This window comes from Typopeltis vanoorti, chromosome 12 (assembly GCF_054136105.1).
Source record: "Typopeltis vanoorti isolate ZY-2024b chromosome 12, IOZ_Tvanoo_1.0, whole genome shotgun sequence".
NCBI lineage: Eukaryota > Metazoa > Arthropoda > Arachnida > Uropygi > Thelyphonidae > Typopeltis > Typopeltis vanoorti.
This window is the reverse complement of record NC_143560.1, coordinates 49,682,069-49,695,957: the sequence shown is the minus strand read 5'-3', so window position 1 is coordinate 49,695,957 and position 13,889 is coordinate 49,682,069. Positions and strand designations below refer to the sequence as shown.

At 35.3% G+C, this 13,889-nt stretch overlaps 1 protein-coding gene across 3 annotated transcripts in view; it reads left to right on the top strand.

Moving 5' to 3' along the window:
- LOC150100777 (zinc finger MYM-type protein 4-like) overlaps positions 1–13,889 on the top strand; it is a 521,809-nt gene that overhangs the window by 218,671 nt on the left and 289,249 nt on the right. For all 3 annotated transcript variants that reach the window (XM_090402210.1, XM_090402209.1, XM_090402211.1), the window contains exon 13: positions 7,291–7,487. In XM_090402210.1, the coding sequence (XP_090258336.1) occupies positions 7,291–7,487 (197 nt within the window). The remainder of the gene's footprint in view (positions 1–7,290; positions 7,488–13,889) is intronic.

The window sequence follows — 13,889 nt, the reverse complement described above, 5'->3', positions numbered from 1 at the left end:
TCTCTAAGCTCAGTCAATCAAAATTAGTTCTTGTAAGTTTGAGATTCCTAAATTACAACAAATAGGCTTCTCAATATTCTCGTTCAGTCAATGTACACTTAATTCAATAATATAGCATTTGTCACTTGAAGAGGGAAAAGTCTTAGCACATCACACATTCAATCTTGACTTGCTGAATACAGCAACTAAGAATAAATTACTTTCGGCGGAATTAATTTTCTTTACTTCACACTAAGTATATTAAGGTAATCTTACCAGGATATAGCTTCATCACATCATAAGGAGATCGAACAACATCTTTAAAGTCCTTGCTGACTTTTCTTTGTAGTAACACAAACTTAAAAGAATCTATTTCTGCGATTGATTTATAGACTCGGGAGAATATAACCTTTTTGCACTTGGTATTAATTAACTAACAATTTCTTCCTTTTCTTATTCGTATTATCCTATGTCCTGCACTATTCCACTGCTAGGCATTAGGAAGTTTTGGTAGAAATCCAACTCCCAAAAAAGGTAAGTTAAAATGCCTAGCAATTCCCAGTTCTTTTTATTTTGTTTTTGGCATGTCAAAATTCCCCTTCAATCTCTAGCTACTGTTTTCTATATTCCCCCACTCGTTTCTCTTTTTTACTTTCATTTTTGTGTCCACTCGTTCCTTTTTTCCGCCAGTAACTGGTTATCACTGGTTTAGCTCACATCGAACTTGCTTTTCCCTTGGTATATAGTAGTTCACGCTCCAACACATGCTAGGAGAAATTTGCATGATTTCTCACAACAACCAATCAAATGATATCACAAGGAATCTTCTGGATATATTAAAATTACATACATCACAGTTTCTTATATTATTATTAAAGGAATAAAGCAAATAAAATAAATGACACTTTAATACAGAGCCTTTTCATGTCTATGATATACTCTAAAATTAAATAAATAACATTAACTAACAAAACTCAAAAAGGAATTACATGAATAATATTTTATAAGCAAGAGACCAACAAAATAAATTTAAATAAGTCCTGCTTATGATATGGTAGATCATGTTAATTATGAATGAAGTATTATTAATTATAAATATCTTCATTCACAATTTAACAATAGTTCTTCCATCCATGCCTATTTTGGCTGTTAAGAGCATGGTAATAAACTGCAAAGGAAAACAACCATCCTGTTCCTGAGTCACAAGAAAGATTATGCCAAAGAAGTAAAGAAAGAAGACGAGAGCAGCAAGGTGGCTATATATGAGTGAAATTGCACTTGTATGCAGAGCCTTTTAGGACATAGCATGAGCTAGAGTGTTTAAAGCTGCATCTGGCAAGTGGTATGGCAGAGAAGATGAAAAAAAGGAGAAATGCAACAGAAAAGTAAGGAGAGTATTAATGAGTGAAAAAGGCAGTTTAAGGCAACAATACAGCAATCCCTCAATTAGTGCACCTAATGCGTTCTTTAAAACAGGCGCATTAAGCAAAAACGCACTATCAAACATAATAACCTATGGGAAAATATATAATTCATTCCTCAAATTTCTTTTTTGACCCTTAATTTTTTTTTTTTATAAAAGAATTAGGGTATGTCTCAGGACCTACTTAATGGAAAACCATGAAACTGAAAGACAATAAAACATATTCAGAATATAAATTTATTATTCTACTTATTAACAAAGAATTGAGCTGATGTAGTTTGCCGAGCATTCTGTTTCTTTTTTTCATACAGCTGATGGCCCTATTGCATCTTCTGCTCTTTCTGCAAATTTTACTGCTTTTCTCTTCATCAGGGTCAGCCTCTATGCATTGCTGCTTAAATACCTATGGGAAAAACTTCAATTGTACAAAAATATTTTCAAATTATTTCTGTGAAATCTCTTTTGGCTGACTGTCAGTGGTTAAATTTTTTCATATTCTTCAGGATCTTCTCACTGTGCATCTAAATTTAGCAAGTCAGAATCACTCCATTCCTCAGAATGAGATTTAATTAACTCTTGTACTTTATCATTGTCAATCTCATCGCAACCCAATTCATGCCCGATGTTGGCAATTTCCTCAACAACATCATCCATTTCATTTGAAAAGCCTTTACACGCTTTTGCACAGTGTGGAAGAATGTACTTCCAAATGACTCACATATTGCTATCAGTAATTTCATTCGACTTTACTACTTTATTACCAGGCTGAAGTTTCTTTGATTAGGCCAGAAAAGTCGTGGAAGGCATGCGCTTTCAAAAAAAAGGCTAGTTTCATTGACATTAAATATTTGTTGGTCACAATAGCCTCCTTTCTTCCACACTTCAAAATCTCTGGATAATTTGCAGCTGCCTCCTTATCTGTATTTGCAGCTTTGTTTGTGATTTGAACATTATGTAGGCTAGTTCTCTTTTTGAAATGCTCAAACCACCCACACTAGCATGGAATTCTTCTTTTCCATCATTGATAGCTCTTTCTTTCAAGGTTGCAAAGATACGTGATGCTTTTGGTTTAATAAGGTCAGTGCTTAGCGGGATCTGTTTCTACAATCTTCAATCCGTGTAGAAAGAAATCTCTCTAATTCAGTCATTATAATACTTTGATTTCGAGTGGTTTGCGTGCATGATGAACTTGAAGCAGCTTACCTTTCTCTTTGTATTCAGCAGCTTTACTTAAAATTGCTCTTACAGTTGATTCACCCATTTTATTCTTGTCTTGTATTTGCTCAGGACTCACCTTGTTCATTTTTCTTTATTATTGCAAGTTTTTCATCCAATGAGATTACTTTTTGAAATAATTTTTCACAGTTCCACCTTTTTGCTCACTAATTCTTTTACTCATGATTAAAGGTTGGGAAAATACTTTAAAATAAAAAAGTAAGGAAAACCTGGTTGGCCGAGATGTTAGCATATTCGCTCTCCAGCCAAAAGGCTGCAGGTTTGAATCCTGCCACAGGCATGAATGTTCATGATTGTCTGTGAAAATACTAGTGGTGGTGGTGTCGGTGGTAGATGGCATTGGTGTAGATGATGAAAGTAGTAGACGGAGAGTTGTGGAATAGGTGCCCTCCCTCGGTGAGTCTTTGGACTCCCTGGAGGTGTCATGTAATAATAAAAATCTGTAACATTTATTTTTAAGCTATATATAGGTGCACTAATCAAATTTTAGTGGTGCATTAATTACATTTGTGTATAGAAAAAAAAGGATGCACTAATCAGAGATGCATTAATTGAGGGATTCTTGTATTGTATAGCAATTCCGTGATTAGGAGTGTGCTGGATGAATACAATTTTCTTTCATAGGGTGGTGCATGATTGCCATTGAATGTTGTGAGTTCAAGCAGTGTGAATGAATTCAAAAATAAGTATGATAGTTGATGTGTGTGTGTGTAGTATGTGGCCTCCCCTGATTAGTCCCTGACTCCCTGGAGGTCTCTCTTAATAACACATGACTACATCATGCAAAGATTAAAGATGTTAGCGATACTATCAGATTTCAAAATGGTAAATAAAAGAGTTAATAATTATGGGCAGAACGAATGATTTAAAAGGTGAAAGTATGAAGTGCAGGAGGATATGAAAGAGTTGCTTGAAGAAGTAAAAAAGAAAAGTGGGAGAGTAAAGTTTGTAAGTTTCTTGCCAAGATATAATAATAATTGGATAACTAGGTGCTAATTTCCGGATTTGCCAACTCTACATTGAAGGAATCCGCTTTGCTAAAAGTCAATATCTCTCAAAAATCCTTCGAGAAAATGATATAGACATAACTGTCATTCAAGAGATGCACACATCTAATGAACAACAATTGAAATCTGGAGGAAAAATTGCAGGGTATGATATACTAGGAGCTACACATCACCAAGCTCATGGTTGTGCAACTTATGCACGCAGTAATATTGAGAATGCCCACTTAATATCAGCAAATATTAATCAGAATATACACACTATCATAGCCAAAATTGAAGATCTCACAGTGATTAACATCTATAATCCTCCTCTGGTAGAATGGCCACCTGAAGTAATTCCCATATTTCCACATCCTACTATTTACATAGGAGATTTTAACAGCCATCACACCATGAGGAATTACAATAATAATGATGAAAATGGTGAAGCATTAACAAACTGGGCTGAGCAAAACAATCTTAGCTTAATATTTGATGCAAAGGACAAAGGAACCTTTAAGACTGCAGCATGGAAGAGGGAATACAACCCAGACCTCTGCTTTGTTACCCAAAATTTACAAAATCAACCGATAAACACAACAAGACAAGTCCTTGAAGATTTTCCACACAGCCACATCGCCCAGTATTGGTAGAAGTAGGAATACAAATACCAATAATACGGTCTATTCCATGACCAAGATGGAATTGTAGAAAAGCGAACTGGCAGGATTTTTCATAACTGGATAAAATAGTAAGATGGATACCTCCTGTGAGTGAAAACCACAACAGATTTATTGGAGCAGTCATATCAACAGCGAAGAAGTATATTCCAAGTGGTTTCCGAAAGAAACACATACCTGGCTGGGATAAAGACTACGAAGAGCTATACCAAGTCTACTTAGAATCTGGTGACTGTGACATAGCTGACGAATTACTCCAGAAGCTTGATAATGAGCACAGAGAAAAATGGATAAAAACTGCAGAGGACTTAGAATCACTCATAAAGATCCTTTGGTGACTCCAGATCAAATTGCCTGTTGAATAACCTTGCTGTCTAGAGCCCCTCGAGATCATCAACACACACGGGAAGTTACATGAACACTCAAAAACTTATGACAAAGTGCAGATGGCAGTTCCCAATTTTCAAGAGAATTTACCAAAGACGAAATAACTGAAGCCTTGAAGGAGGTGAAAACTGGCAAAGCACCAGGCTCTGATGGTGTTCACCCGGAATTCTTGGAAAACTGTGGAAAAAAGCTCGTCAATGGCTAACAAGATTCTTTTCTCACATTTTAAGGATGTGAGAAACCTTCCAACAGCCTTTAAGAGAACCAAAATAATAGCCATATTAAAACCCAACAAGCCTCAAGATCAAGCAGAGAGCTATCGCCCAATTTCGCTCCTCAGTTGCTGTTATAAGCTCCTCGAGAGACTCCTCCTTAACAGAATTGGGCCAAAAATATCTGAATTTATCCCTGTTGAGCAAGCAGGCTTTAGGACTCAACGTAGTTGTACAGACCAAGTACTAAACCTTACTACCCATATCGAAGCAGGCATCCAGAGATGGTTGAAAATCTCCGTTGTGTTTGTTGACCTTACTGCTGCATACGACACGGTATGGAAAGAGGGGATACTATACAAGCTGACACAAGTCATACCATGCCAATCCATCATAAGACTTATTGGTAACATGCTTTCTGACAGGTTCTTCCATGTGGTACTGGGAAACAAAATGAGCAAAATGAGAAAGCCGAACAATGGGCTCCCACAGGGCTCAGTATTAGTACCAATTTTATTCAACTTATATACATCTGATCTACCGACAACCAAATTGGCAAATAGGAAACTTCAGGCCAGCTTTAACAACACAATGCTGCAGCACCAAGATTTCCCTAAATATCTGGGTGTTACCCTGGACAGAACACTATCTTTCAAAAGACATCTGGAGAATCTCTCTTTAAAGATCAGAACCCGTAATAACATCATACAAAAACTGTGTGGTTCTACATGGGGTTCTTCTGCTATTACACTGCGATACTCTGCATTGGCCTTAGTCTACTCTGCGGCAGAATATTGTTCACCAGTATGGCTAAACAGTCCTCATATCAAGAAAATTGACACACAAATAAATGCAGCGATGAGGACAATAACAGGTTATGTCAAATCCCCCCCCCCCCCATCTACTGGCTTCCAACTTTGAGCAATATTGCACCACCGAACTTACGCAGACAAAATGCTCTAGTAAAAGAATATAAAAAAATAAACAGCAATCCCCTGTTGCTGATACATGAAGACCTCCCATATATAAACATGAATCGCCTTAAATCCTGATGGTCTCCACTAATACTGGCTGAAGAACTAGTCAATAGCAATTTCAATGTTAATTCAAAATGGCTAGAAACTTGGAAAGAAACATCTCCACCAGACTTAAACAAGTATATCCTTCCCAACCAAAATCCAAAAGGGATTGAGCTTCCACATCACCTATGGAAAAAGCCTAAATAGGATACGCACAGGACATGGTATCTCTGCAGAGACCTTATACAAGTGGGGAAGATCACCTACACCCCAATGTGACTGTGGGGCCATAAATGAAACCATCTGGAGAACTGCAGCATAAGAACTATCCTGGTGACCTGACAGACTTTTTTGAGGCAGATCCTTCAGCTCTTGATTGGCTATCTGAACTAGACTTAAAATTTTACTTTTTTTTTTTACCTGATATTTGTATATGTGCATTACTTGTTTCATTTTTATTGTCTGCAGAAATATGTATCTATATATTCTGATGTCATGTGTCTTTATTATGCCATACGCTAAATAAATAAATAAATAATTGGATAGAAGTGAATTGAGAAAGCCGTGTTCACAAATGAATCAGTGCATAACTTATGTAGGAAAAATGGTGCGATTTGAGTGAATGTATGCCTAATGGATTGCATTTGAATGTATTTGGAGTTGAGTGTCTGGTAAAAGTTTGTTCAGCAAAAGAATGGATGTACAAAATCAGGGAAAGGAAACTAAAGCTATTAAGAAAGGTATAGGTAACCATGTGTGCAGGACTGTGGGCTCAAAGATATATATTGCAATATATGCATCCTAAATGTCAAAAGTATCCGGAACAAGAGTGAGAAGTTTTTTAGTTTTGGTTCACTTGTATTGGTAAAAAACGATACACATCAGTGAGACTTTGTTAACAGAGGAAGAAATTGTCACCTGGGTAGAATATAAGTAATGCTGTATTTTCCATAAGGATAGAGAGAACAGGACTTGCAGAAGGAGGTTTGCTAATGATAGCAGAAGAATTACAACCAGCAAAAATAGACTTTAACAGGGAGGTAGAAGTGACCAAGGCACTTGAAGCTATGTAGTATAAGATTAAAGCCATTAGCAAAAAAAAATAGGTTTGCTTCTATAGTTCTCAATGTGTGGAGGAGTAAAACGAGATGTAGTTGAAGTGCATTACAGAACTAGAAACATTGCAATAAGGCTACACAACCACTCAAAATTTTTAAAAAGTAATAATTTTTTTTTCTTCTTAAAGTGAGCTATTTCATGAACATTTAAAATATTTTTTACCACTGAATTATGCATAAGTGTATTTATTCCTTGATATAATAAATATGTGCACCGTCCCACCTGCTTTTTTTGTTTGTTTGTTTGCAGATGATGATCATCATCATGATGGAAAATCTGTGATGGTACCTATTCCGGTGCCTATTTATATTCCAACTCCAATTCACTTGTACTCAAGGCCTTTACCATGTCCATTCCCATTTCCTTTACCCATACCTGTTCCTGTATTCATTCCCACAGGTGTGAATTCTCCTGATCAGGTCCTGAAACAAATCAAAGAAATACAGGTAAGGTTTTTATTTTCAACTCTATTTATTTAATTGTTTATTAAATCCTGTAACACATCCCAACTCAACATCAGCAGAGTTCAAGATTGGTACTATCAATGTAAGAAGCATCAGTGGGGTGGGGGGATGGAACTAGCAGAAGAATTGAATAAGTACCAGATCAGCATAATAGGCATGACTGAAACAAAGAAAATCTTTCTATGCAACAAATACAAAATGTTATATTCTGGCAATAATAATCAGGGAAGAGAAAGAGTAGCTATAAGATTCAACACTAAAGTGTATTCTTCTTGAATGGAAGGTAATATCAAGTGGAATCATGTTGGCAAATATCAGAATGTGGAACTGGACAATGAGACTTATTTGTGCCTCTGGTCTTGCAGAAGATTCTGCTAAGGAAGACGGAGGAATTTTTTTGAGTCATTAGAGAAGGCAACTGACACAACGAAAAAGGAAAAGCTGGTCCTTGTTGGAGATTTAAACAGCAGAGTAAGAAATGATTACTAGATATATAGAAATGCTCTTGGAAAATTTGGAGAAGAGAACAAAGCTAATAATGGTAAGTATTATCTGGATTTCTGTTTTCAGGACATAGGCTCTTACTAACACTATGTTTCAATATAAAAATGTGCACAGATTTATATGGGGACAAGATGCAAGAAATAAAAGTTTCATCGACTATGTTATTGTTGATAGTGATGTTTTCCCACTAGTTCAGGACACAAGTGTATACTGCAGATTTGAGGAAGTGATGACTATTTAGTTTTGAGCAGAATGAAATTAAATTTCATGTTGGAAAGAAGAATGTGTAAGAAAATTTTGAAACATATCAAAGTTGAACAGCTTTCAGAGGAACTGCAGACTCAAATACACCAACATTATTCAAGAAAAAATGAAAGCAATTGAACACGAACCAAACCTTGGAGATCTGGTGGCAAACCATGAAGAAAACATTGATTGATTCATCCAGAGAGGCATGTGGTGAAGTTGTCTGTAAAGATATAAATATCAGAACTCTGTGGTGAACTCAGGAAGTAAGAGGCAGTCAATGAAAAGAAGAAAGCATATTGAAAGTTCCTGGCAAGTAAGTCAACTTGTGTTCTTAGAGATTACAGAGAAAAATGTAAGAAAGCGAAGCACTGCATAAAACTAGCTAAAAAAAAGTAATGAGGAGATTTTGGTAAGAATGTAGAAAATAGATATCAGGATGGTGGCAAAATATTCTGAGTTTTATTGAAAAAAGCTAGAAATGGAGGAAAGAGTATTGTAAAAGGAATCAGAGATAATAAAGGTGACATTAGAACTGAAGATATTATAGCTGTCTGGAGTAATTACTTTAAAAGATTGCTGATTGAAACAAGCAGTGCCAGCATGATGGTAGAAAACACTCAACAGGATAGCAGTCAAGAATACATATCAATACTAGAAGTGTAAAAAGCCATCAAAAACCTGAAATGTGGAAAGGCAGTTTGAGTAGCTGAAATTCTACCAGAAATGCTCAGATATGGTGTTATAAATTTTTTACAGTAGCAATTCAGAATAGATTCAGAATACACTTGATGCTTCTGATTTTCCAGCTTGTTTTTTACTGATATATATGTACATATATTTACTATATATACATGTGTGTGTTTGTGTATGTATACCAAATTTTCATTGGTATTTAATTTAATTAAAGAATTCCAAAAGCTTGTATTGGAAAATACAGAGAGGAATTGAATATCATCGATTTTGATATCAGATTGAATTTTACTTTCCTTCATAATGTGATCATGTAAATAATGAATAGCAGTGGAGATTACAAGCACCTTTTATCTTACACCTAATTTTACATCAAACATTCTTTCCTGTACATCCTTTGATTTTAACGTCTGGCTTATAAGTAAGGTATGGCCATATGTTGTTCTGTATAATGTAATTTTTACACTATATAATTGTAATTTGAACAGTTTTTCTTTGCACCTTATCGTATTTTTTTTCCACATCTACAAAACCTGAATACAAATTAATGTTATATTCTCCTGATTTATCAACCAGTTCTCTTAAAAAAAAAATCTGTTACCCTCCCTCCTCATCTCTCTGTTCCCTCCCAAAACTCAGCTAGTACCTGCTCAAATTTCTCTACCACAGTTTTTTTTTTTTAAGCATGCCTTTCTGTCTCTCAGAGAGAAGATGTGTGTGTGTGGGGGGGGGGATTTCCTCTTGAATATTTTCTTCCACTATTGTCACTATTGTTTCATTTAACAATATTTCAAAATAATTACTCCAGACTTCCAGAATATCTTGATCTTCAATATTTATTTAATCTTTATTTATCTCTGATCCCTTTTATAATACCCTTTCCTACATTTTCAATAGCCTCTAGAACAGTTTGTAATCTTTATTGTATTATCTCATTTATTTTCTCTTAAGCAAACAGTTTATAATAAATTATATTTCAAATCAAATTTATATGCTTCCTAATTGTAAAGCTTTGGTGAAGCAGATAAGTAAAGAATTGAGTCTTGACTTATTTCAAGTCTGAAGAACCTAGCACAACTTCAAATTTTCTAGTAATGAAAAGCAAGTTTCATTACTAGAAGAATGATAATTCTCATATTCAAGTTGTCATGTGCATTACTGCTAATATATCAGCGCTGTTAGCCGTAAGATTCACTTCAGTTAATGAACATTGATAGCTTTTTGAATTCAATTGTGTTATGTTAAATAGAAAACTATAAGTATATTTTTCACAGGAAATAAATTGTATCCACGTTCATAACTAATGAATTGCTAATTATTGAAATCATGCAAGAGCTTGAATTTTCATAAATAATAATTATGTTTATATAAAACATGATAATTTCTTTTTAATACTAATCCAGAATGTTTATTTTAATGTTTGAATTAATTTCTTAAATCATAAAATATCTGGACAAAATGTTCTGATTATATAATGCTCTGAAGTGGTGTATTACAAAATAAAATTTTGATTAATGAATTAGTATGAGGATTGACAAGGGATGGAGAAACATGGTGTTGAGAGTATTTGTCCTAGTATATCCTATAATGGTTGTGACATTTTGAGTGTGTGTGCATGCATGCACACACACACACTAGTAGTAGAATTAATTTTCTTAAAATATTGTTGATATTTTTTACCTATCAATTGACAGGTTTGTACTCTGATAGCTTTTCTGGAAAATAATGAGTGTATTCTCAATTTATTATATTACTTTCACTTGTGGTTTATATATAGTGAACTAAACTGGGAGTTCTGTTGCTATTCATTGAGAACCAGAAGGGTGGAAGGAGGATTTTTCTGTCCTATTTAACACGCACACATAAAAAAAAAAAAAAAAAAAAAAAAAAAAAAACTTTTGCTGTTCTAGTGATTGCTTTATTTTTTGCATAGGCTGTATTGTTTTAAGTGTTAATCTGAGCATAATTATGTTCATAGACAAAATTCTTGTCTAGAATAGTTAATCCTTGTGATTGAGGTTTTATTCTACTTTAAATATATCATCATTTGAACTGTTAGATTGTGAACTCAGAGAATAACTAAGGTACTGAAGTAATAAATGTGTATGATTTTTCTCATGCTATTGTTCTCTTAATGTAATTAGGTTGTAATTGGCTCTCTTAATGTAATTGGCATCATAGAAACTTAACTGTTATTTGATAGAGCAGTTAATCCTGTCTGTAGTGTGCTTTGTCTGTTAATTGCATATATATCATATCTGGCCCCTAGGTGGCGGAGACCTCCCAGTGATGATACTGGCCATTTTCATTCTTCCTCTTTTTTTCTTTGCTTTTCTTCACATATTCTTTGCTCTACTTCTTCTGAGTCTTTTCTGTTATCCTATCTTCCCGACTACCATCACTTGGATCCAATACCCTGCCACTGTGTTTGACATGCATGACCCATGAACATCTGGAAAAGGGGAGACTGGTAGTATTGCACCACTTTTCCAGATATTCATGGGTCATACTGCATGCCTATGCTTTGGCAAGACAGGCAGTCTTGGATGGTCTGGACAGGATCAATGAGCTAGTGGGCTTGCCTGCAAGGGACAGGTGTGCTGCAGTAATTCTCCTTCCCCATAGTTTGGGAAAAGGGCTGAAGGTTTACTGTAGTATAGTGCAGGTATAGTGTCCAGAGTAATCCTTGCATTCCGCTCACGAGCACGGTCATTTGCTTGCCAGAGAGTGGGCATCCATGTTGTAGCTCCACAGTGGGTGGAGGAGCTCTGAGAATTCTTCATCCTCAGTTGTTTCAGATGGCCCTAAAAATTCCCAACTAAGTAATGATACCATTGATACACCTTTTTGATAACAGAATTAAGAAACAAAAGACGTGATACAATATAAACATGCAGGGTTTTTCTAATCATTGTAGTGAAAAGCTAATAGGGAAAATGTCATCCTTCTTTATTCAAAAGGGTTTAGAAGGACTGGCATATTATCCCAAAACATGATAGAAACATTATGTCAACAACAACAACAACATTCTGAAAAATTACTCAGAGCAACATCAGTGAGTGGAATACCTATTATAGTAACACCTCATAAAACACTCAACTCTTCTAGAGGAGTGATTATAGAATGGGATCTCCTTGATGTTTTTGATAAAGAGATATGCTCTAAACTTAATCAGGAAGTAACAGGTGTGAGGCACATCCTGATCTGTAGACATGGTCGTTTTGTTCCAACCACGAATACACCTAAGCTTCTGCCATCTATAAAAGGAAGGTATCTCACTTGTCCTGTTAGACCGTACATCCTTAATCCACCAATATGCTTCAAATGCTAGAAGTATGGAAATGTCCAAACTGCCTGTCTTGGCTCTGCCCAATGTGGTAATAAAGAGCATGATAATAAATCTCTGCAAAAAGAGCTAAATATATAAACTGTATGGGGGAATCATCTAGCATACCTCCATGCATGTCAGAAATGGAAAGATGAAAAAGAAATACAAAACCGAACTGACTTGTGAAAAAAATTATGGCAAGGTTATAACTTAAAGACAAACCACCAGACCCTCCCACAGAAAAAACGGGTACTTCAGTATTCACCAAAAGTAACTTGAAATTACCCAGTGATCCTAACACATATGATGAGGTATTGAATATTTTTCCAAATGAGGAGGTGGACAATGGTTGTCCATACGTCCCAAAATCTAATGAGAAAGATAAACCCGACAAGAATAAGTTCTCGACATCCCAGAAATCAGACAGGTCTACGAAGCCTAAACAACAGGAAAAGTTTTACATTAGAAATTTCATGGGTTTTGGCAGAATATTGATAATCTCAAACACTTATTTCAGAAACAAACCTTTTTTGTTTCTGTCTGCAGGAAACATATTTAAAACTCAGCGAGGACCCTTTCTTCAGATGTGTCACTCTTGTACGAAAGGGCAGAACTGTAGATGGCCCTGCTCGCATTTAGAGTAGCTGTTCTCATGGGCAGTTATACTCCATTCTATCATGTCTAGCTTAATACTGCTCTAGAAGCAGTAGTGATTCTCCTATATGGGGTTTTTTATAATAGTATGCTAAATATATTTACCACTGGATTATGAATTAAATGACATGAAATTTGATAATCTCATATTGCAACTGCCTCTTTAATGGACATAACACCTAAGCAAGAATACCAACAACAGTTTCACCTCATAAAACACTCAATTCCTGTAGAGGAGTAAGCTCAGAATGGGATCTCCTTAATGTTCCTGGTGAGGAGATATATGTTCAGAGCTGAAAGATAAGGGAGTAACAGGGGTATGAGGTACATCATGATCCATAGCGATGGTCACCTGGTTCCAACCAGAAATATCATTCTTACTTTTGATACACATAAGCCTCTAACATCTGTAAAAGTAAGGTATCTCAGTTGTCCTGCTAGACTGTATATCCCTAATCATGTTGGCCAACACAATTAGACAAGGTCATATTATTGAGTAGATGCTTTGCTACCGTGACCTCTCCCTTATTAATAATAGAGTAAATATTTTTTTCAATATGCCTTCCTGCTCTTATTCTGCAGTCATTCTTACAATCTGCTTCCCTGCTAGAAAGTGATTGTTTCTTCTTATTAACACTGTGTATTCATGTACGAACCATTTTACCATCTCATAAAATTTAATACCAAAGCAGTGAGCCAAACACCTATCAATAAAGCAATGAAGTATGTAACAGATTATATTGTCTATGCAGCAAAAACCTCAGTTTTAAAAACATCATCTTGATTTCCACATCTTGATATCCTACCACATTACGTGAGAGGTCACAGTCAAAAAACAATCATGGATTAAATTTACATCATCGATTAATCAAATAACAAGTGCAAAAATTGTTTGGGATAAAATCAGGAAGATACGAAACACACTACCTCTGATCATAATGGATGTTTTGTTGCTGATC